Raw genomic sequence first — 27,974 nt, 5'->3', positions numbered from 1 at the left:
CACGTTCAACACAACCAGTTTTATTCAGTCAGTGGCACGGAACAACACGTTAAAAAAATAACTATTACATTGAGAAATTATTTTGAAAGATAACATCACGATCCAAACACTCGGACCTCTGTTTTGCTCGCTTCCCCATCCCCCGGCCCCACATTGGCAAACAATGCGAGCTTATTCTGCTGTCCACTAATAGAATGGATAGATAAATAAATAAATACATTAATCTTCTCTGCTCTCGAAAAACGTATCCACGGTTTGGAGAAACAGTGCCTCACGGACACCCTGTAACTCGACACGACCTTCGTCTCTCCCTATCGATACCCATTCCTTCTCACCTCTCTCCCCATCCGTCTCTCCACTTCTCCCTCTCGCCTCATTTTTTTTACGTTTCCATTTCTCTCGTCCTCCCTTTGTCCACCTCCAATGTTATGTATTTATTCTATCTCGCATTCACTCTTCTATTACACCTTTCATGCACGCACGCCGTTGACCTTCACTTCTACTCTCCTCTCGTTCTGCCTGTTCCACTCTCTCTACCTCTTCCATTATCTCCAAGTTCGTCGGTCGCTCTCTACGTTTTCCTCCTCCACCGCTGACACTCTCCTCTGCCTCTCCATCTCCGCCTCTATCTCTCTGCCCCACTCTCCGTCTCCCTCTTCCATCCCTCCAAACCATTTCCCCTCCCCCAATCTCCGCGTCCCCCTCCCGTCCTTCTGTGTCGTGTTCACGTGAGGAGCACATTCAGTGGTGAAACACAACACACTGTGACGACATGTTGAAACACAACACCCCCGTCCCCCCACCGCCGCCCCACATTCACCACACTAACCCCCACGCACACACTCGGGCCACGAGTTAACATCTTCCTGGGGGCAAGCTCCAGGATTAAACAGAGGGATTAAAGACAAACCTAGAAAAAAAACGGCAATCAGATCTTCATTAGTAGCTACACACCTGGGCTGTGTCTCGGACTGTTTCCGCGTGAGTGTGGAGTGCTGTTAACTGATTCAACGACCTTTATGGTGACCTTCACATCGAGCGCTCGTGATGCAGCGACACTAAACAGTACACAACGGTTTACAACACAGTTTGAAATTGATGAAAGCGTCTAATCACAGCAACTGAAACCTGGATACAAAGACGATTTCTTGACAATTAAAAAAAACTGAGATCACAATCACGTGAGCGTACTACCCTAGCAACTTTGTGAATTAACAAAGCTTCAAAACTCGCGTTGGATATAGCCCAGGAAGCACAGCCCACACGTGTGTATCAGATGTCTAGAGGATAAGAGGCGTTTGTTTTTTGGGTTTCTGTCTTCAGCCAAGCTGGCTAACGGGTCACATGGACGAAGCCCCATGGGACTGTGAAGACTGAAATACCAGTGTTTTCTGTTTTTGTGGTTTCTTTTGCTGAAAAATAAGTACTGTAATATAAGAAGAGTCTATACAGCTCGCAACACTTGAGCTGCGGCTTGTGTCTGGAAGTGTGTTTCCGTTGCCGCACAACAGGGGAGTCGGTTGCAGGAGTTCGTGGGTCACACACAAGGGGGAAGCAAAGGCTGGAATGACAGTAATTGCATGAAAGCACATTAAATCAATTTAATCAAATCAATAAATCCAAAGTGGTCCGTTGAAGGATTCTCGAAATATGATCACCAAAGGTATTCAATTAAGGCTGCTGCCAGTCTACAAATGTAGCCTAACGCCACTTCCATAAATTGTGAAGACAGTAAGACTGTTTTCCCAAAACCTTTGTCTTTCAAAGGCAATCTAAGGGGAACTCTTACGTAAGCCGTTAGCTACAAGATCCCAAGTGATTACTTGGTTTGACTTTTTTTTATTCTAATTTATATTGGAATTCCTTACGGAGCCTAAAATACTTTATTCAGGAGCAACCGTGCATTGGAAGGCTTGGTTTATTCCATTAGGGGCTTAAAATAAACTGAAATGCCCAGAAAAAAACACGAATCTCACACGAAGGGGGTAATAATACTCAAACCTCCAATCACTTGGGATTCAATAATCTATTGCTATACTTGAATCTCTTGGCTCCCTCACAGCTCGGGGAAGTGCAAATCTGCATTATCCACCAACCCTGCCCAAAGTGCTGGATCACGAGCGTGTGCCATCACGCTCCGGCTACAAATCCGAGCCACGCAAATACTCGGGACTGCCCCTTTAATGACAAGGGAGGAAGCGGTAAAGGGGAAACACACTTCGAGATGCAAGAGCAGCTTGGTGCTCTCGGACGGCACCTGTTGATCGCTGGTGGAGAAGTCTCCACTGGCCCGAAGAACCCCCTTCGGCCAGAGAGACTAAACCCCACCCAATTCAAATTTGGTCCCAGGTGGAAATAAAAATAAACAAAAATATTATATATCTAATACTTAATCTAGTTATTCCTTCTGCTGGTATATAATATAATACATTAGTAATTTAATATATTATTTGATGCTTGCTGTGCTGTGAGGTTGGTAGTAAAGGTCTAACGCTGTAAGATAATTAGGTTTTTTTTATATCCATGACAGCCTGAGGCTCAAGGTTTATTTTAAGGAGGCTGCTGCATGAAGTTGTCGACCACTTCATTTTTAAGCAGATTTCACGACTGGGTTCAAAAGAAGACTGCCCAGAGAAAACCCAAGGACACGATAAGAGAACACATACAAAATATATCTGTTACATCAAAGTACTTGTACTGCCAAGCCCTGGCCAGTGGTCAAATATAATCGCATATCAATGGGTGTATCACATACATGTTGGTCTAAATGATCCACCAACCCTGTCCAAACACCAAATATCCGACCATACAAGTTAAGTCACAGCTTATTAATATGCTCGACACTGGTGAATATTAGCGATAATGGCCATCGTCACCACAGATGGGTGAGAATTATGGTTTCATCAACGCTCACCCAAACCCATCACAGCTCTACGCCCACGCTTTGATGATATAGAGCTACCCCAGGACCCGGCTCTCTCCCCTTCACCTCCACGAGCGACCCCTCATGGCGCCTTCCTTCCCCCGACCCCCCGAGGCCTAAGAACTGACCGGGGTACGGTTTACCGTTCCTGGCCTGGAATCTAGGCGAGGTCAGTGGAGAGGGGGGGGAATGTTTAGTGAGGAAGTTTAGAAAAGTGGGGTTTGTTTTAACAATGGGTTTGTTTTTATAAACAATGCGGTTATAAACAATGTTCAAAATGTTACAGTCCCCCTCGACGCTCTCTCAGTGGTGGTTTAAACTGTCGTAAAACAAAACGGTCAGAGAAAAGGTGAGGTCAGACACTCATCTGAACTCAGCGCAGCGCTACTTACAAATTAAATTCATGGGAACGGAGGTAGCTGGAGGCAGTCCGGTTACTAAAAACCAACCCGGACCAGAAGGGGGTGGCTCGTCGTGGTGGGGGAGGGCGTCTGTATCGTGAGATCGTGGCAACAATGACCAAGAAGGCTATATATATATTTAGTATATATATTTTTAGTAGCAATGTTAGTTTCAGAGCGCGACAAAATATGCACGATAAAATTAACACCACGTCTCAAGGTGGTGCTGCTATTGCTACAAACATCGATGAACAGGAGTTGTTCTTTCCAGTTCACCTTATGCTGATGTTTACCTCACGCGCATGAGTATTAGCAAAGTGGAGAACTGGTAAATTCACCACAGATGGTCGCACGCCTTGGTTGTACAAAACTCCAAATTAGTCCTCTTGAGGCCTTGCTACACCACTCACCCAATGGGCTGCTCTGCAGCCTCACGTTACATGTTTTCAAATCATCCTTTTATGTTACGAACTGCATTAAAGTTGTGCCATTAGAGTGGAGTTCCTTACAGAAAAATCCAACTGTGGTGACTCCTCACAGATGGTGGAGGGTTGCCTTTGCCAGTAAACAATCCTTCACAGTGGTGAGACCACGGAAATGCCAGTCTCCTTTAAAGTCTCAAAAACCTCTCCTACCAGCGCTGTATGAAGAGTAATTCACTGCTCGTTCTCTGATATATTTAGTAATATCTCAGAATGAATCCAATGTTGCGAGGCCAAATTAAGTGAAAATATATATTATTTTGGGCAATTGTCAACAAACTTTCTGCACGCAAACTTTGTTAAATCGTGGATGGGTGCTGGATTCGAACCCAGGCTTTCAGAGGTTCTCACCGAGTGGCCTGAGGAACATCAGCACGCCGAGGGTAACGGAGAGCTTGTGTGCATGCTCATGGAACAAGGCCTCAACGCCACAAAACTCGTTGTTGCAGTCGCTGCAATAACATTTCCCACTGCACAATACGGAAGCAACATCTGCGCCAAGTACAACATGTAGCTGCACCGCTAAGAGATTCCCAGTGACTTGACCATTAATCAAGAGTCTTTCAATAAAACTGACGAGATTCATCGGACCGAAAAAATCTGATGACGTTGATGAAAGCAGCTAATCAAGCGTCTGCTCCTAATCTACAATGGCAGCCTCAATTCTAAATCTCGAGGTAATTGAACAGATTCCAAATTGCGGATGGAAACCAAAGGAAATGCACTGTACAGCAAAGACACTTGCTTCCGGTCACAAATACAACTGAGAAGTCCGGCATTAGACAGCTACTATCCATCACGATTATCGCGACGGTGGCACGCGTGCGATGCACGCACATACTTCACGTTTTAGACGTGAATAAGCCTAGGCCTAGAAACGCAACTCAAATAATCACGGTAAATGCCCTACAGGAACACACGATGCTAAGACCTGCAACGGGAAAATTTTTTTAAAAAACAAAACGAGAGTTGACGCTGGACGTGCCACCCCGCCAATTGGAGGCAGTGTGAGGTGGTGGCCAGTCCATCAGGCATGCTGCTCCGTCTCCACGTTGGCGGAATCTCCACCACTCGTAGGGTCGTTTGTCTTCAGTTCCTCGGTGGCCGCTTTGTTGTCGTCGTTGCCGCTGGCAGCCTCTGCCTGCGGAGAGACCTCGCTTTCTCTCTCCACGTCGGCACGAGTCGTGCCTGGAGCCGGGTCTGGTTCCTTGCTCGACGGTGCCTCTGCCTCTCCCGTCGACTCTGGCTTCGTCTCTGCCTCCACTTTCGGCTCTGCCTCCACTTTCGACTCTGCCTTTGCTACCACTTCATCAGCCGCCGTTGCCGCCGCGGTTGAAGCCGCCGCGGTTGAAGCCACCGCTGCCGCCACCGCCTCCTCCTCTATGTGCGCAGATGCTGGTGCAGCATCCACTTTCTTCTCCTCGGGCGACGGCGGCTTGGCCTTGTCCGGGGCTGCATGCACTTCGTTTGCCTCCACGTCGGGCTCCGTGGGACCCCGGTTATTGTGCATGGCATCGGGATCTGGCTCGGTGCTGGTTACCACCGTCAGCGGCTGCCCCTCTTCCTTGCCGGGCCCCAGAGGGGGAGCCGCGTGTGGACAAGCTTGCACCTTGGGTAGGCAGAAGAAGTTGGCAACGCCCATGACTATGCCGGAGATGGTGACGAGCGTGCCCGCCATGTACAGTGTCAGCTTGTAGTTCTTGGTGGCATCCACCAGGCGGCCTGGGGCGTAGGGGTCAGAGGGCATAGTCATGAGATCACGTTTAATTTAACAAACTTGCTTTACTACCATTTTTATTTCACAAGGTAAGGCCCAGTGAGCTATGCAGCTATTTTTCACAAGCAGCCTGGCCACAAATGATAACTTAACGATGTGGTTCATCATGTGGAAATGTATAGCAGCCAGATACTCCAAATGCACGTTTCTATGGGCAGTGTCATTTTAGACAAATTAACAATGTTTTAGCTCATTCACACATCAAGTCTTGGTAATGCTATATATTAAAATGTCCTTGATTTAACTGAGTGAGGGTATTATTATTTATTTGAAAATAATTTTCCCCAATTTGTATTTTATCTGAAATACCATTAAGGTTGTTGCATGCAATTATGTCACAAGGTCTTCAACTGGGCAGTTCTAGCACGAATGAAATCACAGACTCCAGGCAAGCCGGCTCAGTGGCAAACGTGAAAAATGTTAAACCACTCAGCCCCCCCCCCCCACTAATTGTAGGCAACTCAACCAGACAAGAGCACAATTATACCCAACGTATTCTTACGTGTACATTTTAAGCAAGGTCTATGGATGTAAGGGCCTGGACATTTTTATGGTAGTCGCAGAAACAAATAAAGCAGTGTTCTGCCACCGAGGCATCAAACCAGGCAGTCATGTGGGCGAGCGTGTGTGCGAATGAGTGAGCATATGGGCAAGCATGTGGGTGGACAAGTGAGGAGGACAGGCACCTGCACTGGGCGGCCCGATCAGCACGGCGCAGGCCTCGCACAGCAGCACTAGGCCGATGGCGCTCGAGAAGACGTGGGAGCCCACGATGGCCATGAGGACCTCGAATTGCAGCGCACCCACCATCCCGTATGAGATCCCGAAGAAGACACAGAAGGTGGCGAGGCCGCCGTACGTGTTTCCGAATGACCCCATGAGGTCCGCGAACCCATTGAAGAGCATCGCAAAGCAGAAGAGGTAGGTGATGTATGGGCGTACACGCTCGACGCCAGCTAATATGCCGCACAGCGGCCGTGCAAAGATGTCGATGATGCCGATGATGGACAGGAGGAAGGCCGCTTTGGTGTCCTCTATGCCCATGTCCTTGGCGTAGCTCACGATGAAGACGGGCGGCACAAACAGCCCGATCACCATAATGGACGCAGCCACCGCGTAGATGACGAAGCCCTTGTTCTTGAAGACACTGAAGTCCAGCAGCTTCTTTTTCTGCTTCTTCTTGGGGGACACCGGTGTCTCCCGATGAGGGGCGGTGCCTGGCGATGGGCTCTCAGCGACCTGGGAGCCATTGTCGTCCAGAGGCACGGCCACAAAGCCGCCGTTCTGCTTCGAGGGCAACATCTCGGTGAGCTCTTGTTCCGCAGCGCCGGCGTCCCTGCTGCCGTTACGCCGCTTGCTCTCGCCGGCATTGGCACTTCCGCCACTGCCGGCGTCCTCCTTGGGGGGCACAAGCGGGCGCATTACGGCACCGCATGCACAGCAGTTCAGCAGGAGCCCCCCCAGGATAAGGAAGCCGCCCCTCCAGCCGTACGACTTAACAAGCATCTGTCCCAGCGGCGACAGCGTCGTCAGGAACACGGGGCTGCCGGCTGCTGCCAACCCGTTGGCCAACGGGCGCCGCTTGTTGAAGTAGCGCCCCAGCATGATGAGCGACGGCTGAAAGTTGAGTGCCAGACCCATGCCTTGTGGAGGAGTGTGGGAAAGGAATATGAAATGTTCATGTCAATAATATACTTATGAATGCAAGTAATAGAAGATGTGTAAAGTCATTCCCAAACATTAATACCTTTTCTAATGGCCCTGTGGATCAGAGACTCAGTGATACTGTGATCTGAAGGCCTGGTATCCTACTGGTCTAGAGACCTGTATGCTCTGTGGCCCAATGACCTGTTGGCCTAGCGCCCCAGTAGTCTTATATTCTTGTGGCCATGTGACCCAGCGGCCTGGTTCCAAAGTGGCCCAGTATCTCCACTGCACGTACCTGTGATGACTCCCGCCGTGAGATAGAGCATGATGATGTTGGTGCAGAAGGAGGCAAGGATCATCCCAAATGAAGCAAGCAGACCCCCGCCCAGCATCACGGGCCGGCAGCCAAAGCGGTTCACGAGGATGCTGCACAGAGGACCTGCACAAAAGACAAAGATCCCCCATATAGCCTTTAACAAACTGTTGGGGCAAGTGCTGTTAGCAAGCGCCTATGAAGGCCGGCACGGGACACATAAGGGTGGGTGTCCAGCACCACGCCCGGCCGTATTTGTCTCTCCAGTGGCAATATTTACACACCACGCCAGGTACTCATTTGAGTCGACCTAGGAGAGGCCCAGGTCCAGTTCAGATAATTATCACTGGTGTCGACCATGAGCGAGAACTGAACTCGAGTCACCAGGTTTGTAGCGCAGCGCGCTAACCGATACACTACCACACACACACACATGCCCACACATGTATTGCATGCATGAACACTATGGAGGAGCTACACACGCGCACAAATACATGTATGCATGCACACACTGTACGTACACGCATGAATACTCGGATGGACGTGCACGCATGCAAGCACGTACACGCACAGAGAGAACAATAATATAGCCTTAATACACTGTTGGGGCAGATGCCTATGAAGGCCAACATGGCACATGAGGTGGTGTGGTAATAGCCATACCGTTCGCCTTTATCTCCGCAGTGGATTCATTTACACACCACACTGTCTACTCATTTTAGGCTGAGTCGACCTACAGGAGGCCTAGGAATGGTTCAGATATTCAGAAACGATGTTGGCTGCGAGCAGGAATTTTAACTCAAATGACCAGGTTCGTAGTGCAATGCACTTACCTTGACATTACCGCTTCCCACAAAGACAAATGTGAGTTCATGTAAGCAGGCACCTCCAGTACCTGGTGTTTCTACTCACTAGCCCCTGTATAACCAAGTGAGAACCCTTTGAGATTCATTGTATCTTTTGTGACAGTTCTGTAAATGTATTAATAAAAATATATTACTGTATATTATTTATTCACAATATATCCACTGGTAATTTCTACATTTCGGGTTATGGCTGAGCCACGGTGGGGAGATGTTAACTACCTCGCCTGGTATACAGGAGGGCATGGGTTCGATCCCGACCCTGACGCCTGTATACTTCGAGTTTGCGTGTCTCTTTCCCTCCACATTTAGAAACGTGCATTTAGAGCATTTGGCTGCTATACATTTCCACATGATAAGCCACTTAGTTGAGCTATCATTTGTGGCCAGGTTGCTCCTGACAAAGAGCTATATAGCTCAGTGGGCCTTACCTGGTAAAATACAAATAGTAATAGTAATTAGCATGCAAGATCATCCTGAAAAGGTGTCTTAAGACCCGGTGAGGCTTTCCTGGATTAACAAAGGTCATTGTTATTGTTAATACACGGTGACCTAATCTTGAGGATAATGATATCACAAGGTGTTTACTGTTCCAGCAAATAAGGGGCACTTTGGCTTTCACACCACCATAGAAATTACCAAGCGATCAAGTGAAAAACACCACTGCTCTTTAACAAAAAAACAATACTGCTGCCAATCATATTTAGTCGAGAGAATGGAGGGGTGGAGCAATGTATGCATTAATGGCTGCAAGATGGTAACATGTGGTAACAAGTGACCAGGATTGCGTTGGAGTTAGGGATTACTGCAACACTACTTTTCATAGCCACAATATCTTGCTCTGCAACGCATGTAGCAGGAATCGAACCATCAACTCATCTCATGGCAGCAGCATCCCATCACAATACAGCCTATTACCACATACCCCATCACTGCAGGTGTACCAATTCGTCTTCCGTGAATCAATGAATTGTTACAATTCAGTGTCAAAGTTTAATTCAGGTTGTTATATTTATTTTACACTGCGGTGAATGTCGCAGCCTATAATGGCTGGAGGCGTAAACGCATTACAGTACGTGCAACATACAGTATATGACTCGAATTACGGTACACTGAATCTTACACATGCAATTCGATACATGTATTGTGAGCAGCAGAACCACTATTAACCGATGCATCGCGTCGCTACACCCCTGCCCATCACCACATGGCCCTATTACACCACAACCCCATCACCACCCATCACATACAACCCCATCACCACCCATCACATTCAACCCCATCACTAGCCATCACATACAACCCCATCACAACACAGGGCCATCATGGCCAATCTCAAATCAGTGACATCACGGCCCATCACAGTACAGTTGGGGATGAAACAAATAAGACCCTCAGAGTGTGTGGAACCAGCGTTGCGTTATGGCAATATCCCCCGATTAGTGTTTTGCTAAACAGAGTGCAGCACCCACACAAGAGAGTGGAGGGGGGTGGGGTTCTCCAGCTACAGTGACAGCTGTCCTGAGGCAGCACAGGACTGGTAATTTATCAAACAACACATCTCAAATCTCCTGCCCCTCCTGCAGCCGAGACGGTGTGTCAACTGGTGATGAAAACATTGGGCGAGGGAGAATCTGTGAGTGCGTTAAACGGATCGTTCAGGATTATTAAATCAGGCCCTTCCTCGTTGCCTGCCAACGTGGCTCAAGCTGCACCGAAGGTGCTGAGAAGTATGACTGCACCAGCAGCAGACACCTTGGATAGGTTTCACTTTCACCAAGACTCATAAGCAACGTGTGTGTCTGTGAATGCTAAAAACGTGTCTCATTGCAGTCTTTCACGAGTTTTCCTTTACATCTGATCTTTTCCAACATCCATTCATTTGTTATTTTGCCTTTATAAGACACCCAAAGTAGTCTTTGGTAACGCCTGAACACAGACAACTCAACTTTCTTATAATTTATGTCCATTTCCCAACCTTCCCACCCATACGCAGCAAAGCAAAAAAAATATGTAAACTACATGTTGCAGAAATCACCCGCTCCGCAAATTCAATTGTCGTGATTCAGTCGTGATTCGATACTATAATTATTATCGACACTGATTAATGTAGCAGCCTGCAGTGGATGTAGGGGTCACATTAACCCATTATTTACACCATATACGAATCGAGAAATCATTGATTCTTGCCAACTTGATTTGATGCATGTATCATGAGCTTAATTAATTTATGCATAAGTACACCCATAAGGATAACACCTGCATTTCCTTCTCATCCACATGTACCAAGGGTGGGGAACCTATCGCTGATTTAACACATTCAGCCACGAATAAAGGTGAACCATAATAATGTTTCAAGCTATTATTGAACAAACCCAAGGAGACTGTTAATGTGGCCCACAAGAGGTATTTGAGAGTTATATTTGGCCCTCAATAAGGAAAAACTTCCCAACCCCTGACACATATGTCCAGGTACCACCAAAAAATGATCACTTTAAAAGCCGTCCTGGTGTCCCTAAGCTATTACGAAATCAAGATGCTGTCCTTCCTGGTAAAAATATTCTGGCTGCATCACCAACATATATGGGCAAAGGATGGGGCTAACTGAGCAATGGTGCATGGTTGGCAAAGTAAGCAGGGTCTATTGTCAAGAGAGTGGGCCAGCGTCAAAGGGCGAGATCACTTGCCTTGTGGGCAAGTCTCGTTATCGAGTTAGCAAAGTAAAAGTAGGTGGGGTTGACGGAATCAGAATCTGTTTGTGAGACCGGAGGAATCCGATGAGCTATGAAGCTCTTTTTTCACAGATGTCCAGCATGGGTGGGTCAGCAAGGAGGGGCTGCCAGCTCACGATGTGTCCTGATTGAGTCTCCCAGAATTATACTATATTTCAACTTATATCAAAATGCTTCACTCATTATGGTAACTCCAGCTGCGGGAGCACCTAGCGGCCTCACCTGAGCCGTAGAGCATGGCGAGCAGGATGGAGGACAGCCATGCCGTGTCGCTGTAGCCCACGTCAAACTCGTTGATCAGCTCCTTGAAGAAGACGCTGATGGCCTTGGGGAAGGCGTACGAGAAGCCCGTGATGACGAAGCAGCCGAACAGCACCACCCATCCCCAGCCGCCGTCTGGCGGTGGAACCAGCTGGGGCTCGTCATCCATAGGCGCAGCGCCCCCCATGCTGCCCGATCAGTAAGCGCGGCGCGCACCCCCTCAAAAAAATGAATCAACACAAACCAGAGCCCCCTCCCCAGCAGTCTCCACGTGTCAGTCTGCACGCACGCACACAGGTAGGGGGCACAGAATGGGCAAAGGTGAGACTTATTTTAGCCAGGTCTGTCTGGGTGAAGTTAATATTCCAAACCCAGCACCTCTTATCCAGAATACCTCTCTCTCTCTATGGCTGTCACTTCTCGGCACATCTTAACCTACTCCAGTTTACCAGCGACAAGTAAAATATTCAGTAAAAAATTGGGTAGGGGCCATCGACAATCATTAAAATAAACTGCATAGTCACCATAGTCAAAGGGCATAGAAATGGTCATTAGGGTAGAGGTACAGACAGGGTAATTATTGTAAACAGCCGAGAAGGGTCATCAGACAAGGTCATTGCTTATTAGTTTGGAGGGAACGGGCAGGGTCATTGTTAAATCGCACAAACGGGGTTATTATGGTAAAGGACATGGGCAAGGTCATTTGAGTGTAAGGTAGAAAGATCATTCGGTTACATTTCACAGCCAAGACCATTAGGGTACCCAGGCACCAATATCAGTTATCTGTAGCCAGGAGGAGAATGTATTATTATTAAATGTGATCATTCCCAGCGTAGCTGAATGTAGTGGGGGTAGATGTTTGTAAATTGACATAAGATACACTGAGGTGGTGTAATTGAAATGGAACCAGGTCTATGAAATCTACATACACACAGTACCGTGTACTTGCAGGGTAGTGTATAAACTCTGTAGATTAAAGTGATGTGGGCTAAACACTTTGCATGAAAATCAATTACATTCACGTATTTGTTGGAATAAATAACGCGTATGCGATTAAGACTGTAAAAAAATCAATGGGATGGATAAAAAATTTAAATCTATCTTAATTTTATCTTCCAAAATGTAATTAGCTGCTCACTCCTCAGGCGAAAATGTCATTAAGTCTTTCTTTTTCGCGTTCTGGCATGAATATATTTTAGGACGCAGTGAATGATAAAGGAAATATTGTTTAAATCGGTATAATCGCAGTCACGTCTAGGCCCCATCATCTGCCGACTCCTGCGAGTTTCCTCCCGCGATCAAACGAGTCAAACGTCGCATTATAAATACACGCGGCTGCATTTTTTTTAAACGTGCCGCGTGTACCAAAAACACCAAAGAATATAATAATACCTGTCAAACCCCGTGTCAGTGCCCCGTCTTATTACAGACCAATTCAGACCTTATTGGGGTCACCAACGTGCCCCCTTGTAAATCTTAACGTTCATCCCGCGAAGTCTCGTATCGAAACGGCTGTACCGCCGGATGGACCTGAAAACTCGATTTCCCTGTACAAGAATACGGTGTTAATCCGCGTGGGTTGACAACTGAATGAACAAGTATACACGCCGAATATAAAACTCAAAAAAAACATTGTGGATACGCCGCAGTGTGTACAGTAACACAGAAGCGGCATCTCGCTTGCAATAATAATGAACACCGGGCACATGCATAATGCATTCGTGTACATTAAAAAAAACAATTGTACTCTTACGTACATCTGACACGACTATATTTGGTGCAGTTTTAGAGTAGGGTCGGGGATTAAGTGATCGCAATTTAGGCTACGTCGTTGCGTTAATGCAGAGATTGTTGTCGTGCTAATTGCGAGTGGTGGCATACCTCAGAGCGACAAAACAACAAAAACAGCAACATTAATATTGAATAAGTACGCCCGGTTTAAGCGTTTTATATTTATATATTTTTTTAAACCCCGAGTGTATAAAGTATTAAAAAGAGCGGGAGATTAAGCGCCTGGCCTCGAGCCAGGCCTGGCTTTCCAATGTCGCTCCCACAGGTTGATTCATCTAATTTTGTTTTAATTACACACATTGTTACGCCTATTGACGCTTTACAAACCGATAGGGGGGATGGGGGAAGCCTTTGTGTTATTTACTTAAGCTTTGGTCCAACAAATAAGCCACGGTGTGAAGCGAGCAATGGAACGCATTAATACAATGCACGATAACAGAAATCCACCGAGTGAAGTTCTATTTTGGTTTTTCACACCTGATGACGACCGTTTGAGTTATGGTCGTGAGAACGTCGTGAGAATTGTTAATGTTATATATTGTATTGTTTCCCTTCAACGTGACTTTACCGAAAGAGCTAAGAATACGATTGAAGTTCGTCAACCTTGAAGAACACGAGGCACCGTCATCGCGAACGCTGCTTAACAACAGTTACTTTTAACCGCGTATATCTTATTCACCGCTAACAACGTCAACAACAACACAACAACAAAATAACCCGCGTGTAACACGAGGCAAATGCCGTTTTCTTTACGAAAAATAAATGTTGCTCGATATTCACAATTCGAACGTCGTGGACCTTTGCGAGCGGCGACCGTCCAAAGTCCCGGCGCACACGAGGAGAGAGAAGAGGGGTAAGAAGAGGGGTTGGTGGATCACGACGTGATCAGCGAGATTCTTACAACTCTAGCAAAGTTCCTCGGTGGGTTTTTGTTGTTTGTTGTTTTGTTTGTTGTTCGGAGTTGCGGGACGCGGGCCCGAGAGCAGGCGTAACGGGTAAAAAAAAATGAGCGCGAACACGTTTCAGTTGAGCAAGGTTGTTGTTGTTATTGTTGTTGTGGCTGTTGTTACACGAGCTTGGAGATGGAGGGGTGGAGGAGGAGGTGAAAGAGACGATGATGATGATGGGAGACAATTCTCAAGTGGAGCCGTGCGAGGGAAGAAGACGAAAGGCATTGTGGAAGCGTTGTGACCTGCGGGGTGGGTGATGGTTGAACACCAGCGTGAGGATGAATGAAGAAGAAGTGGTGGTTAAGTTCACTGGAACACCGCCAACAATGCTTGCTAAGTACTGCTAGAATAGTGGGAGGTGAGCGTTGCCGGTGGGTGAACACAGGGGTGGACGAGACGACAACAACAACAGTGTCTGGTGGAACGACGAGTCGTGGTCGTGGTGGTGATGATGGTGGTGGTGATGATGATGGTGGTGATGGTGGTGGTGGTGGTGATGGTGGTGGTGGTGATGGTGGTGATGGTGGTGGTGGTGATGGTGGTGGTGGTGATGGTGGTGGTGATGATGGTGGTGATGATGATGGTGGTGGTGATGGTGGTGGTGATGATGGTGGTGGTGATGATGGTGGTGGTGATGATGATGGTGGTGATGATGATGGTGATGATGATGGTGATGATGATGATGATGGTGGTGGTGGTGATGATGGTGGTGATGATGATGATGGTGATGATGGTGGTGGTGATGATGGTGGTGATGATGGTGGTGGTGATGATGATGATGGTGGTGGTGATGATGATGATGGTGGTGGTGATGGTGGTGATGATGATGGTGGTGATGATGATGGTGATGATGGTGGTGGTGATGGTGGTGGTGATGATGGTGGTGGTGATGATGGTGGTGATGATGGTGGTGGTGATGATGATGGTGGTGATGATGATGGTGATGATGGTGATGATGATGATGGTGGTGGTGATGATGGTGGTGATGATGATGATGGTGGTGATGATGGTGGTGGTGATGATGGTGGTGGTGATGATGATGATGGTGGTGGTGATGGTGGTGATGATGATGATGGTGGTGATGATGATGATGGTGGTGATGATGATGATGATGGTGGTGATGATGATGGTGGTGATGATGATGGTGATGATGCACCGCGTTTCCGTTGAGCATCACGGGTAGAAAGTAAATACTACTGTAAGCTTAACTCCAATTCCGCCTCTCGATACCATATATAGAACATTTTAAAAGTGTGTTTTTGTTTTGTTAATTCAGCCTATGTATCGTTGTTATTATTAACAAGTAACATTTGGCGGTGTGGTTTGCATTCAACGGGGCATACTTTTCAAAGTACAGTACTAAAGATAAGCCACGGTCGTTGCGATTGTGGCCATGAAACCCACTATTTCCCTTACAGTGAAACCCATAGAATATACACAGAGACTCTCACAAGATATACATTGCTCCTTCGTAGGGATAACATTAAATAATCCACGGCAGTACGAGTGTGCCAATGCAACGCAAGCTATGGATCATTTTAATAAACCACTGCGCTCCGTCAATGTTTGAAGAGTTGTTTTTTTTTAAACTTACACAAACATTCACTCGTCGTGCCCATCTCTACTTCCAAATTGGCATTTAGCTCCTGATTAAAAAGTCATAATATACTTTTCAATAACATGTGTTAATGCACACGCGTTATTGTTTAACAAAATCCGACTCTGCTGCTGAGACCCAGGTGGCCAAAACCGGTCCACAGAGTATTTGTTTCCTGAACAAATGCGGCTTGTTAATAATATTGGTCTGGAAAGGCTGATGGACTAAAAACCCATGTTTTTTTAATATATATACGGCACAATATTCGGTTTGGAGAACGCTGATCCTATGCCTCAATGTAGTATTGGTGAAAATCGTAATTTTGCCCCGATAAATGTAATAACCTCATTGATATACGCCCGTGCCAGTTGAAATCGATAAGACAATAGCGCCTCTATTGTTATCTCTCCATATAAACCAATAAAGAGGCATTTCTTACACAACCCATCAGCCGCCCCACGGCACTCTGGAAGTGCAAGAATTTTCGCAGCAATAATTCACCACAGTACTATACTGTACTTTATTATACAGGGTGGTTCAAATGTCTTGCACCCCCCCCCCCCCCCAAATTAATATTGACTCGGAACACCTTTTTCCCCTTTGCATATTGATGCATATTTAAAATAAACATTACTTAAAAAAAGAAAATTAAATGCCGGTCACGGGATGTCTGGACCACCCTGTATAACTTTACTTGGGTTTGGTCAGCATCGGATCCAGACAGCGTTACAATGAACCCACGGCATGCGTGTCTCTTGACTACAGATGAGTATTCTTAGTTCCTTCGGTAAAGTCACGTTGAAGGGAAACAATAAAATAATAAAATATATATAAAACAATAAAAATTCTCACGACGTTTCGACCATAACACAAACGGTCGTCATCAGGTGTGTCGGTTTGCATACATGTATTTTTAAAAGGTGTATTTATTTATTTATTTATATAAAAAAAACGTTAGCGCCACGCGCAGCGATTTGGCAGTTTATTTGGCAGTTTATTTAGGACGAGTCCATCTATGTTCTGAAAAGAGGAGGGGGGAGACGAACAATTGAATGTATGCTGTCCTCCAACTATACAATCCGCAAAGCTATCACTCAAACCATGAAGAAGGACCCTCTTGAGGAGCCTTTCAAAACCATCACTTTACCCTACATTGCGGGGATCACAAAAAAATCTCCAAAATCTTGAATAAACACAAGATCCAGGTCCGTTTCAACACATTACATAAAATCCGTGATCTGGTTCCGTCTGTAAAAGATGTGATTCCGGACATACAATACCCTGGTGTTTACAAACTAAGTTGCCTCTGTGGTAGTAGTTACATTGGAGAAACCAAACGCCATGTCTCGGACCGCATTCGTGAACACAAAGCAGACCTTAAACACGGTAGGACCAACACCTCGGCCATGGCAGATCATTGTTATAATTCAGTAGGCTCACATGACATTGACTTTTCCAAGACAGAGGTTCTTTGTAAGCCAGATGGCTACCATGAGAGATTCGTTCATGAGGCTATCCACATATACAAGCACAGAGACAATTTCAACTGAGAAGATGGATTCTGGCTTAGCAATCATTGGAAAGATTTGATAAACCATTTCAGGTCTTAATTGATTGTTCATGCTTACAGTGGCTTTCTGACAGCATACATTAAATTTTTCATCTCCCCCCTCCTCTTTTCAGAACATAGATGGACTCGTCCTTCTAAATAAACTGCCATATCGCTGCGCGTGGTGCTAACGGTTTTTTAAATAAATACACCGTTTAAAAATAAATAAATGTATGCAAACCGACACACCTGATGACGACCGTTTGTGTTATGGTCGAAACGTCGTGAGAATTTTTATTGTTTTATATATATTTTATTATTTTATTGTTTCCCTTCAACGTGACTTTACCGGAATAACTAAGAATATGAATTACTGCAGTCACGAAAGCTTTAAATCAAAATTTACAGATGAGTAGTTGTAGGTTGTAATGTATGACCACTGAATCACAAATGCCTCTGTAGAGCATCGAGTTATGTGGGCCCTAAGGGATTGTGGATGGTGTGCGCGCTGGCAGAGTATGGCTTTGTGTACCGTGTGTCTGGTATGGGGTGGTCACGTCCTGCGTATTTGGTGTGTGCCGTGGTGGAGCAGGGCACAAGCAACCCAAGCCAAATATCAGCTCGAATTCACATCCTTAATTCGCCGATTTGCATAAAAAGGCAAGCATTCTCTCATCTATATATTGTCTGCAGATATATTTTCTCGTGGCAGTGCATCTATGTTTCTTTTCTCAAACTCTGTCTCTGGTCTATACCTTGTCTGTCATTCCCCCGAGGATTTAAAACGATTGAAAGAGGAACCCCAAAAATATATTTCCACTTGGGGCCCCAATGGGCCAGCCACCACCGCTGTATGCGTGTCTAATGTGAGAGCATAGTGTGCGTATATGTTTAAACAATGATACATGTTTCAGAAACATGCAACGCATCCGAAAGTTAGTCCACTGAAGAGAGATTGAGCAATTAATTAAAGTCGTGTGCAGTTGTTATTGTTGCACCGCTGGATTGTGAGAAATGGACGCTTGAGGATGCCATCATGAAGCAGACCATTGCTGCTGCCGATGATGTGTATGTTGTATGGAGTACATGTGTATGATGTGCATACTTTAGATTGGAATGTGTGTACATCTGTAATTTATCAATAGGCGAGTGGCAGTGCAGCAGTTAGAGCTCTGCCCTACGAACCCGACGACACTAACATTTGATTCCCGCTCACGGCCAACACCAATAACGATTATATGAACAGATCCTGGGTCTCCCCTAGGTTGTCTCAGCCTCAAATGAGCACGTGGTACAATGTGTAGTAAACATCGCCACTGGTGAGACAAAGGAGGCCGGGCGTAGTGTTGGCCACCCACCCCCTCGTGTGCTGTGCCTGCCTTCATAGGTGCTCGTTAACAGCACTTGCCACAAGAATCTGTTAAGATGTTCAAACACCATATATTAGGCCAATCAGTGTCGGCCAATCGGTTTAAAAGAAAATGTATATATTAAAAGTATGTTTTTTGTTTGCATGTTTTACCACAAGCGTGTGTGGTTAATGCAGACTTGATGCCTTATAATAGGTGTATATTTGGTGTTTTAACATCTTATAACCTCCTGTATCATTGCCGGATAGGATACAACCTGTTCTTTCTCATCATTTTGATTCCAGCAAAAAAAATTGTCCCATAGATATGTTATTATCTGTGAAACCACTGAACATTCGTTTTTTTTTTTAAAAAAACGCTTTATAGCTCATCGGATTACTCCAGTATATATATTTTTTAAAAATCTGATTCTAAGGATGTTTTATTTCCCATTAAAAAAAATTCCGGAGTCTGAATTCGTCAAGTGAGGCTGGATCGTCTACGTCTGGGACGCCAGGAGTCGTTGGGGGGGGGGGTGTGGGTCTCATGTACTTGTTGGAATGCGGCACGCCGCCTCGTCTTGCACGCGTTGAGGTCATCGTCCACAGGCACCGCCCACACGGTGCCAAGCAGCCAATCACAGGCCAGTGTGAACATCCCAACGTCGTGTTGTGTTCATTGTCCCTGGGGGGCCCCGTCCCCACCCGTGGAGGAGGAAAAGCGGGTTGGGGCTCCCACGTTTCGCATCACCACGCGACGAATGAAGCGCACCACGAATACACCACCACTCACCACGCACTCCTCACCACGAACACCCATTTTCCACACACTCGTAACCATGGGCACTCCTCACCACGAACACACACATCAAGACACACTACTGACCGCGGACACTCCTCCTGGCCACGAACACGCACGCACTCCTCACCACGAATACACCACTCACCACGAAACAACACCTCACCACACTCCTAACCGCGGACACTCCTGACCACTGACACCAGGTAAGGTCCAGATTTTTTTCAGAAGCGACCTGGCCTCGAAATGATAGCACAACGAAGTGGCTTATGACGTGCAAATGTTATGGCTGACAAATTCATTTAAACGCATGTTTCTAAATGTCAAGAGAAAACCCGGAGGGGAGAACACGCAAAACTCCAAATATACAGCAGCAGCAGGCGTCAGGGTCGGGATCGAACCCACGACCTCTCCTGCACACCAGGCGAGGTAGTTAACATCTCTCATAAATTCACCACACATCCTCTCACCACGTACACACCATAAACTGACCGATGGGGCGAAGGGTTCTTCACGATTGCCTCTATTCGTGTTGTCACCAGAACCCCGGTGCTAATCATAAACGCAGCACCAAATAAGGCGCTCCCCATTGGGCCGAGTCTACCTATGGCAGGGTGACAACAACAAGCGGTGATGCATTTCATTTTTTTTGGTGATGGGCGTTGCTAGGAGACCAAATACGACAGACGGCTCGCACACTAACGAAGATAAAGATCCTCCATATAGCCTACACTCGAAGACAAAGATCCTCCGTGTAGCCTTTAACAGTCTTTTTGGGGCAAGTGCTGTTCGCGAGCAGCGATGGAGACCGAGAATGGTGGGGTGGCCAACGCCACTCCTGAGCGGCGATGTTTACACGATGGCACCAGGTACTCGTTTGAGGCCGAGTCGACCTATGGGCGGCCCAGGATCGGGTTCAGATATTTGTCACTGGTGTTAGCTCGCCGTGTCCGTAGCGAAGCGCGCTAAACCACTGCGCCACCGCTCCCCACTCTCAAAGCCACACACTCATAGCCTACATAGACTGTTGGGGCAAGTGCTGTTAGCGAGCACCTATGAGGGTCTGCAAAGGCGCACGAGGGGGTGATGTGGCCAGGAATCCACAACCCGGTCGCCTTCATTTAAGGCTGAGTCGACCTAGGACTGATTCAGATCATTTCCACCGATGTTGGCTGTGATCAGAAAGCGAATTCAGGTCCCTTGGTTTGCAGTGCAGTGCGCCAACCACTGTGCCATCTCTCCACCTCAAATCGATTAGCGCGCTGCGAAACGACCAACACCAGTGACGATTATCTGATAATCGGTCGTGGGCCTCCCCTAGGTCGACTCAGCCCCAGTGACGATGTGTAAACATCGCCACTGGGGAGACAAAGGCGGCCGGGCGTGGTGCTGGCCACCCACTCCCTCGTGTGCCGTTCCAGCCTTCACATGTGCTACTCGCTAAAAGCACTTGCCCCGACAGTCTGTTAAGGTTACACGGGGGATGTTTGTCTGTGCCTAACACGGTCACACACTCCTGCATACGCAGTAACACACCAATGAACACACTGCACACGTGAATCCATCTTTCCGCCGAACTTCCCCACACACACCCCGCCCCTCGCAAGCCCCACCAGCAGCATCCTCCAAACAACACTCTTCCTCTCATCACAGATGAACCCTCACACCCAACACCCATGCATAACCCCTCACTCACACATGCACAAAACAAATACAAAGATCCCCCGTTATTATGGCCTGAACAGACTGTTGGGGCAAGTCCAAGTTGGCTCGTTGGAATAGGAAGCCGCTTAAAGACTTTTTGAGTGAACTGGTCTCATCATATGAATGTGGAATGGACACCATCTGAGGATGATTTAGATGACTGTATGTATATTAGCGATAACTATGATGTTCGCACGTGTCCTCATATCCACTGCCATGGCTTCCTCTGGGTGGCTTCCTCATCAATAATGAGCTTCGTCTCCTGTGACCTCACCCAACCCCGGCTCCTCCATCCCCTTCGCCTCCTTCACCACCGCCCCTCCGCACCTCGGGATGTCTCTCCCTCTCCCATGCTGTTCACATTGTCTAGACTCCACCGTTGTCTGATTATTTTATTTGCCTGTGTTTAAGTATGTCAGCCTTGCCTAACCACAGTCACCCATACGACTGAACGAGCACAGCCAAGAACAAAAATAAATGAAGTCATTTATTTATTCACCAAAGCATAGCTGTTATTTTGCAGGGTGCTGCTCCATCAGTATATTTGGGCAATTCCAATTGTTTGGCCAATTTGAGTGTTTGGCTTCTTTCAGGACACCGGAGAAACCCCACACGGCGAGCAAGGCAAGTTGCTCAAGCACACACGAGGGTATAAACGCGCAAAACTCCATCGAGGTAGATTTAATAATCCATTGCAGCACTGCAATCTCATGATAACACCAGGTCGGTTACTGTCTCCCAACCAAATACGTTGCTAAGCAGGATTCATTTCGCTGCTTAGCTTCCGAGATCCGACGAACTCGGAGCGGACGGGCGAGGTGTGTGCGTGTGTGTGTGTATGTGGGGAGGGCATTCGTGGTGAATGTTTCACGCTACAACCACTTGGAGGGGATGTCCTTAGCCTCGTCAGGAAGAGAGAGTTAGAGAAGACCACCCCCCTCCCCCGCCCGCACCGGCTCAGAGCCGGCCGACAAACAGAGAAGACGCGGAGGCCGCGTTGAGGTCATTTGGGGCTGGCGTCGTGCGCCGCGCCGGCCTTAATAGGCGCTCGCTAACAGCGCCTCCCAAGGCTCCCTGATTGATGTGGGGGGGGTGGTGGTGGTGGGGGGGGGTTTGTTTACAGGTTAATTGAGGGGAGGGTGTAGAGTGAAAAGCGGTCTCCTTGGCAACAGAACCCCCCCCCCCACCCCCATCTAATCCCCCCCCCACCTCCGTGCATTACCGACCCCCATTCCCCCTCCCCCTCTACTTGCCCCCCAGTTCCCCCCACCCCGTCCCCCCCCCTCTACTTGCCCCCCAGTTCCCCCCACCCCCATTCCCCCCCCCCTCTACTTTCCCCCCAGTTCCCCCCACCCCCATTCCCCCCCCCCTCTACTTGCCCCCCAGTTCCCCCCACCCCCGTTCCCCCCTCCCCTACTCCCCCCAGCAACTGCCCCACCCCCCCTGCGCATTAAGAGGCAAAGCGCATTTCAGCATTCAGGGCCCATAGAGCCACAGCGCTCGCAATGACACCCCGCTCTCTTCTCACATCGACAACACTCTCACCACATTCATAACACTCCCTCACATCGACAACACTCTCACCACGTTCATAACACTCCCCTCACATCGACAACACTCTCACCACATCCATAACACTCGCCTCACATCGACAACACTCTCACCACGTTCATAACACTCCCCTCACATCGACAACACTCTCACCACGTTCATAACACGCCCCTCACATAGACAACACTCTCACCACGTTCATATCACTCGCCTCACATCGACAACACTCTCACCACGTTCATATCACTCGCCTCACATCGACAACACTCTCACCACGTTCATAACACTCCCCTCACATCGACAACACTCATCACGTTCATAACACTCCCCTCACATCGACAACACTCATCACGTTCATAACACTCCCCTCACATAGACAACACTCATCACGTTCATAACACTCGCCTCACATCGACAACACTCTCATCACGTTCATAACACTCCCCTCACATCGACAACACTCTCACCACGTTCATAACACTCCCCTCACATCGACAACACTCTCACCACATCCATAACACTCCCCTCACATCGACAACACTCTCACCACGTTCATAACACGCCCCTCACATAGACAACACTCTCACCACGTTCATATCACTCGCCTCACATCGACAACACTCTCACCACGTTCATATCACTCGCCTCACATCGACAACACTCTCACCACGTTCATAACACTCCCCTCACATCGACAACACTCATCACGTTCATAACACTCCCCTCACATCGACACCACTCTCACCACGTTCATAACACTCCCCTCACATCGACAACACTCATCACGTTCATAACACTCCCCTCACATAGACAACACTCATCACGTTCATAACACTCGCCTCACATCGACAACACTCTCACCACGTTCATAACACTCCCCTCACATCGACAACACTCTCACCACGTTCATAACACTCCCCTCACATCGACAACACTCTCACCACATCCATAACACTCCCCTCACATCGACAACACTCTCACCACGTTCATAACACTCCCCTCACATCGACAACACTCTCACCACGTTCATAACACTCCCCTCACATAGACAACACTCATCACGTTCATAACACTCGCCTCACATAGACACCACTCACCACGTTCATAACACTCCCCTCACATCGACAACACTCTCACGTTCATATCACTCGCCTCACATCGACAACACTCATCACGTTCATATCACTCGCCTCACATCGACAACACTCACCACATCCATAACACTCCCCTCACATCGACAACACTCTCACCACGTTCATAACACTCCCCTCACATCGACAACACTCTCACCACATTCATAACACTCGCCTCACATCGACAACACTCTCACCACGTTCATAACACTCCCCTCACATAGACAACACTCTCACCACGTTCATAACACTCCCCTCACATCGACAACACTCTCACCACGTTCATAACACTCCCCTCACATCGACAACACTCTCACCACGTTCATAACACTCCCCTCACATCGACAACACTCTCACCACATTCATAACACTCCCCTCACATCGACAACACTCTCACCACGTTCATAACACTCCCCTCACATCGACAACACTCTCACCACGTTCATAGCACTCGCCTCACATCGACACCCCGCTCTCTCCTCACATCGACACCACAACCTTCGTATTGACACAGTTCAACTTTTTACCGAAGACATTGCTACCCTGACAACAGCAGCGAGAGCGGCTGCTCAGTCACTGCGACACCCATTTACTCAAACATCAGCGCCGCCTAGTGAGAGCGGACGTAACAGATAACACAGAATCTCACAGAGAACACGGACTGTCACAGAGACACAGACTGTCACAGAGACACAGACTGTCACAGATAACACAGAATCTCACAGAGAACACGGACTGTCACAGAGACACGGACTGTCATAGAGACATGGACTATCACAGAGACACCGACTGTCACAGAGACACAGACTGTCACAGATAACACAGAATCTCACAGAGAACACGGACTGTCACAGAGACACGGACTGTCATAGAGACATTGACTATCACAGAGACACCGACTGTCACAGAGACACAGACTGTCACAGATAACACAGAATCTCACAGAGAACACGGACTGTCACAGAGACACAGACTGTCACAGAGACACGGACTGTCACAGAGACACAGACTGTCATAGAGACACCGACTGTCACAGAGACACAGACTGTCACAGAGACACGGACTGTCACAGAGACACGGACTATCACAGAGACACGGACTATCACAGAGACACCGACTGTCACAGAGACACAGACTGTCACAGATAACACAGAATCTCACAGAGAACACGGACTGTCACAGAGACACAGACTGTCACAGATAACACAGAATCTCACAGAGAACACGGACTCTCACAGAGACACAGACTGTCACAGAGACACGGACTGTCACAGAGACACAGACTGTCATAGAGACACCGACTGTCACAGAGACACAGACTGTCACAGAGACACGGACTATCACAGAGACACGGACTATCACAGAGACACGGACTATCACAGAGACACCGACTGTCACAGAGACACGGACTGTCACAGATAACACAGAATCTCACAGAGAACACGGACTGTCACAGAGACACAGACTGTCACAGAGAACACGGACAGTGACAGAGACACGGACTGTCACAGATAACACAGAATCTCACAGAGAACACGGACTGTCACAGAGACACAGACTGTCACAGAGAACACGGACAGTGACAGAGACACGGACTGTCACAGAAAACACAGAATCTCACAGACACACTCAGAGGACACCAGCGTCTCACGGAGGTAGCAGCCTCACGCAGACACAGCAGACTCTCACAGAGTCACAGAGACACTCCTATTTGGACACCCCCTGGAACAGCATAAGCCGTGAACAATCCACTGCCGGATGAAGGCCCTCCGCATGCCGTCGCCATCTCTCACTGATGGAACAATATGCCGAGCAGCTGCACACGAGCCGATTTGTATCGTTCCCATCCCCATTCCGCGTTCCATTCCGATAACATTCCTTATAGCGAGACGGGAAATATCGAACCCACCCCCCTTTCACCCACGACAGCTACATCATCGCTATGCAAACACAGACATCACCGGAACTTACGGCGAGACATCACCATCCAGAACCATCGTCACACATAACCATCACACCACAACAACCACACATCATCACTCTACATCACCACCAAACATCATCACCACAGATCATCACCGCACATCACCAACATCATCACCCATCATCACCACACATCATCACCACACATCATCACCATACATCACCACCCCCACATCACCACACATCATCACCACTCCACATCATCACACCACCACACATTACCATCCCACATCACCACCACACCACCACACATCACCACCCCACACCACCCCACATCACCACCCATGGTCGCTCTTTCAGCGTCACGCCCAGCGTTGGGGTCACACGCCTATTGAGTAAAACACTTTCCGGATTCCATTCTAATGGTCCAGACGTCAACTCCAATGCAATCCGGATTCAAATGACTACATGGATTACGTTTCAATGACGTCCGAATTAAATTACGATTAAACCCGCGGATTCAAATTCCGGCACAATTGGGATCGGATCGCAATGCAAACTCGATTTGTTTCTCGGACGAAAATGGCGTGAAAGATTTCCGATTCAGTTCGAATACAATTTCGGATTTCGATTCCAATGCACGTTAATTTCCAACACGAACTATGGTACATTCCAAACACAATTCCTATACAATTTGGATACATCGAGGTTACAATTTCACACGCAATTGAAGGTTTCAAGACACAAAAAAATTATCATATTTTTGTACACAATTCTGATACAAACCAAACCAAAATTCCGGCGAAATGTGAATGTTATCTCAATCACACAATTCGGCAGTAACACAATATAGGGCTGAAATTAAAAGCGGGTCAAATGGATGGAGATGTGGGGGGTGAGAGATTGGGAGGAGGGGGGATTAGAGGAGGGAGGGAGGGGTATGGGGGGGGGGGCTGGATCGCCCACCTGGACCTCACCTGAATCCCCCACGTGGAACTCACCGTCACGGAACCGTCGCGCGCGCGCGTGTGAATGAGAGGGCTCGGCGCGTGCACGCGCGCTTATAGGGCGGAGTGACGTCAGCACAGCAATCGCCTACACAAGACAAAGATCCCCGGTATAGCCTTTGGCAGGATGTTGGGGGCAAGGGCTGTCAGCTCGCACCTATGAATTGCCGGCGCGGCGCACGAGGAGATGGGTGGCTCGCGCCACGCTCGACCGCCTTTGTCTCCCCGGTGGCGATGACTACACACCGCACCAGCTTACTCGTTTGAAGTTGAGTCGACCTGGAAGAGGCCGAGGGCCGGTTCAGATATTCGCGACTGTAATCCGTCGCGAGTGGGGATGGAAATCGGGTCGACGGGTTCGTAGCGCAGTGCGCTAACCACTGCGCCACCGCTCCCCACCACGGAATATCAAACATAAATACAAAGATACCCCGTATAGCGTTAACAGACTTTTCAGCCAAGTGCTGTTAACGAGCGCATGTGAAGGCCGGAACGGCACACAAGGAGATGGGTGGCCAGCACAACGCCCGACCTCCTTCGTTTACACATAGCACCAGGTACTCATTTGAGGCTGAGAAGACCTGGGTGGGAGGTCCAGAACCGGTTCAATAATAGTCTTCACCGGGAATCGCCCCCACCGCCTCCCCCCGCCACATCCCTCACTCCCACCTCTCCTCTATGGAGGTTACAGAATACGTGGGCTCGTGTTTCGATGTTCTATTGTTACGTTTTATAATGTGTTTACACACGTTATGCACTCTGTGCATCAAATTAACCTTTGTTATTGTTTTATAAGAACTCCGTGACGTGGTGAGTGGGTGAGTTTGCTGCACCAATCGTTGGTTACGTAGTACAGGATGCTGGTGATGAAATGTCCTGCAACGTGCTTGCCACACACTCTAACGCGCAGTACGTTTTTTTATGTTGAACTTCTTTCGCACCGTACGTAGCCAACCGCGCTAATCGGAGGAGCGGATGAAGAAGAGCAGACTAAACACAAAAAGCAGTTCTAAAGAAATGAGTTTTCAACCGATATTTTAGAATGCATAGTCCAGCGAGAGAGGTGTACGTACATATACAGTGGTGTAGCGCGGTGGCATCAACATTTAGACTCGCACAGAGAGTCATAGACTCGCAGAGAGACCCGTAGACTCACGTAGATACCCATAGACTCATATAGAGACCCATAGACTCACGTAGAGAACCATAGACTCACACGGCAT

General features: G+C 47.8%; 1 protein-coding gene across 4 annotated transcripts in view; it reads right to left on the bottom strand.

Moving 5' to 3' along the window:
* Window positions 1-27,974, bottom strand: part of LOC116956357 (monocarboxylate transporter 4-like) — a 30,926-nt gene continuing 2,952 nt past the window's right edge. The window contains exons 1-5 of one of the 4 annotated variants that reach the window (XM_076052195.1): window positions 26,746-26,841; window positions 11,361-11,678; window positions 7,526-7,669; window positions 6,270-7,226; window positions 1-5,528 (exon numbers count right to left, since the gene is read on the bottom strand). In XM_076052195.1, the coding sequence (XP_075908310.1) occupies window positions 4,834-5,528; window positions 6,270-7,226; window positions 7,526-7,669; window positions 11,361-11,586 (2,022 nt within the window). In that variant the 5' untranslated portion in view covers window positions 11,587-11,678; window positions 26,746-26,841 and the 3' untranslated portion in view covers window positions 1-4,833. Of the gene's footprint in view, window positions 5,529-6,269; window positions 7,227-7,525; window positions 7,670-11,360; window positions 11,679-14,091; window positions 14,360-26,721; window positions 26,842-27,974 lie in introns of those variants that run through there. The other 3 variants (XM_032977953.2, XM_076052194.1, XM_032977954.2) reach the window with 3 other exon arrangements.

The sequence above is a fragment of the Petromyzon marinus genome, chromosome 3 (genome assembly GCF_048934315.1).
Source record: "Petromyzon marinus isolate PM22_M1 ecotype Great Lakes invasive population chromosome 3, UKy_Petmar_22M1.pri1.0, whole genome shotgun sequence".
Lineage (NCBI taxonomy): Eukaryota > Metazoa > Chordata > Hyperoartia > Petromyzontiformes > Petromyzontidae > Petromyzon > Petromyzon marinus.
Note: the sequence above shows the minus strand (reverse complement) of the source record. Positions and strands in the feature narration are given on the sequence as shown.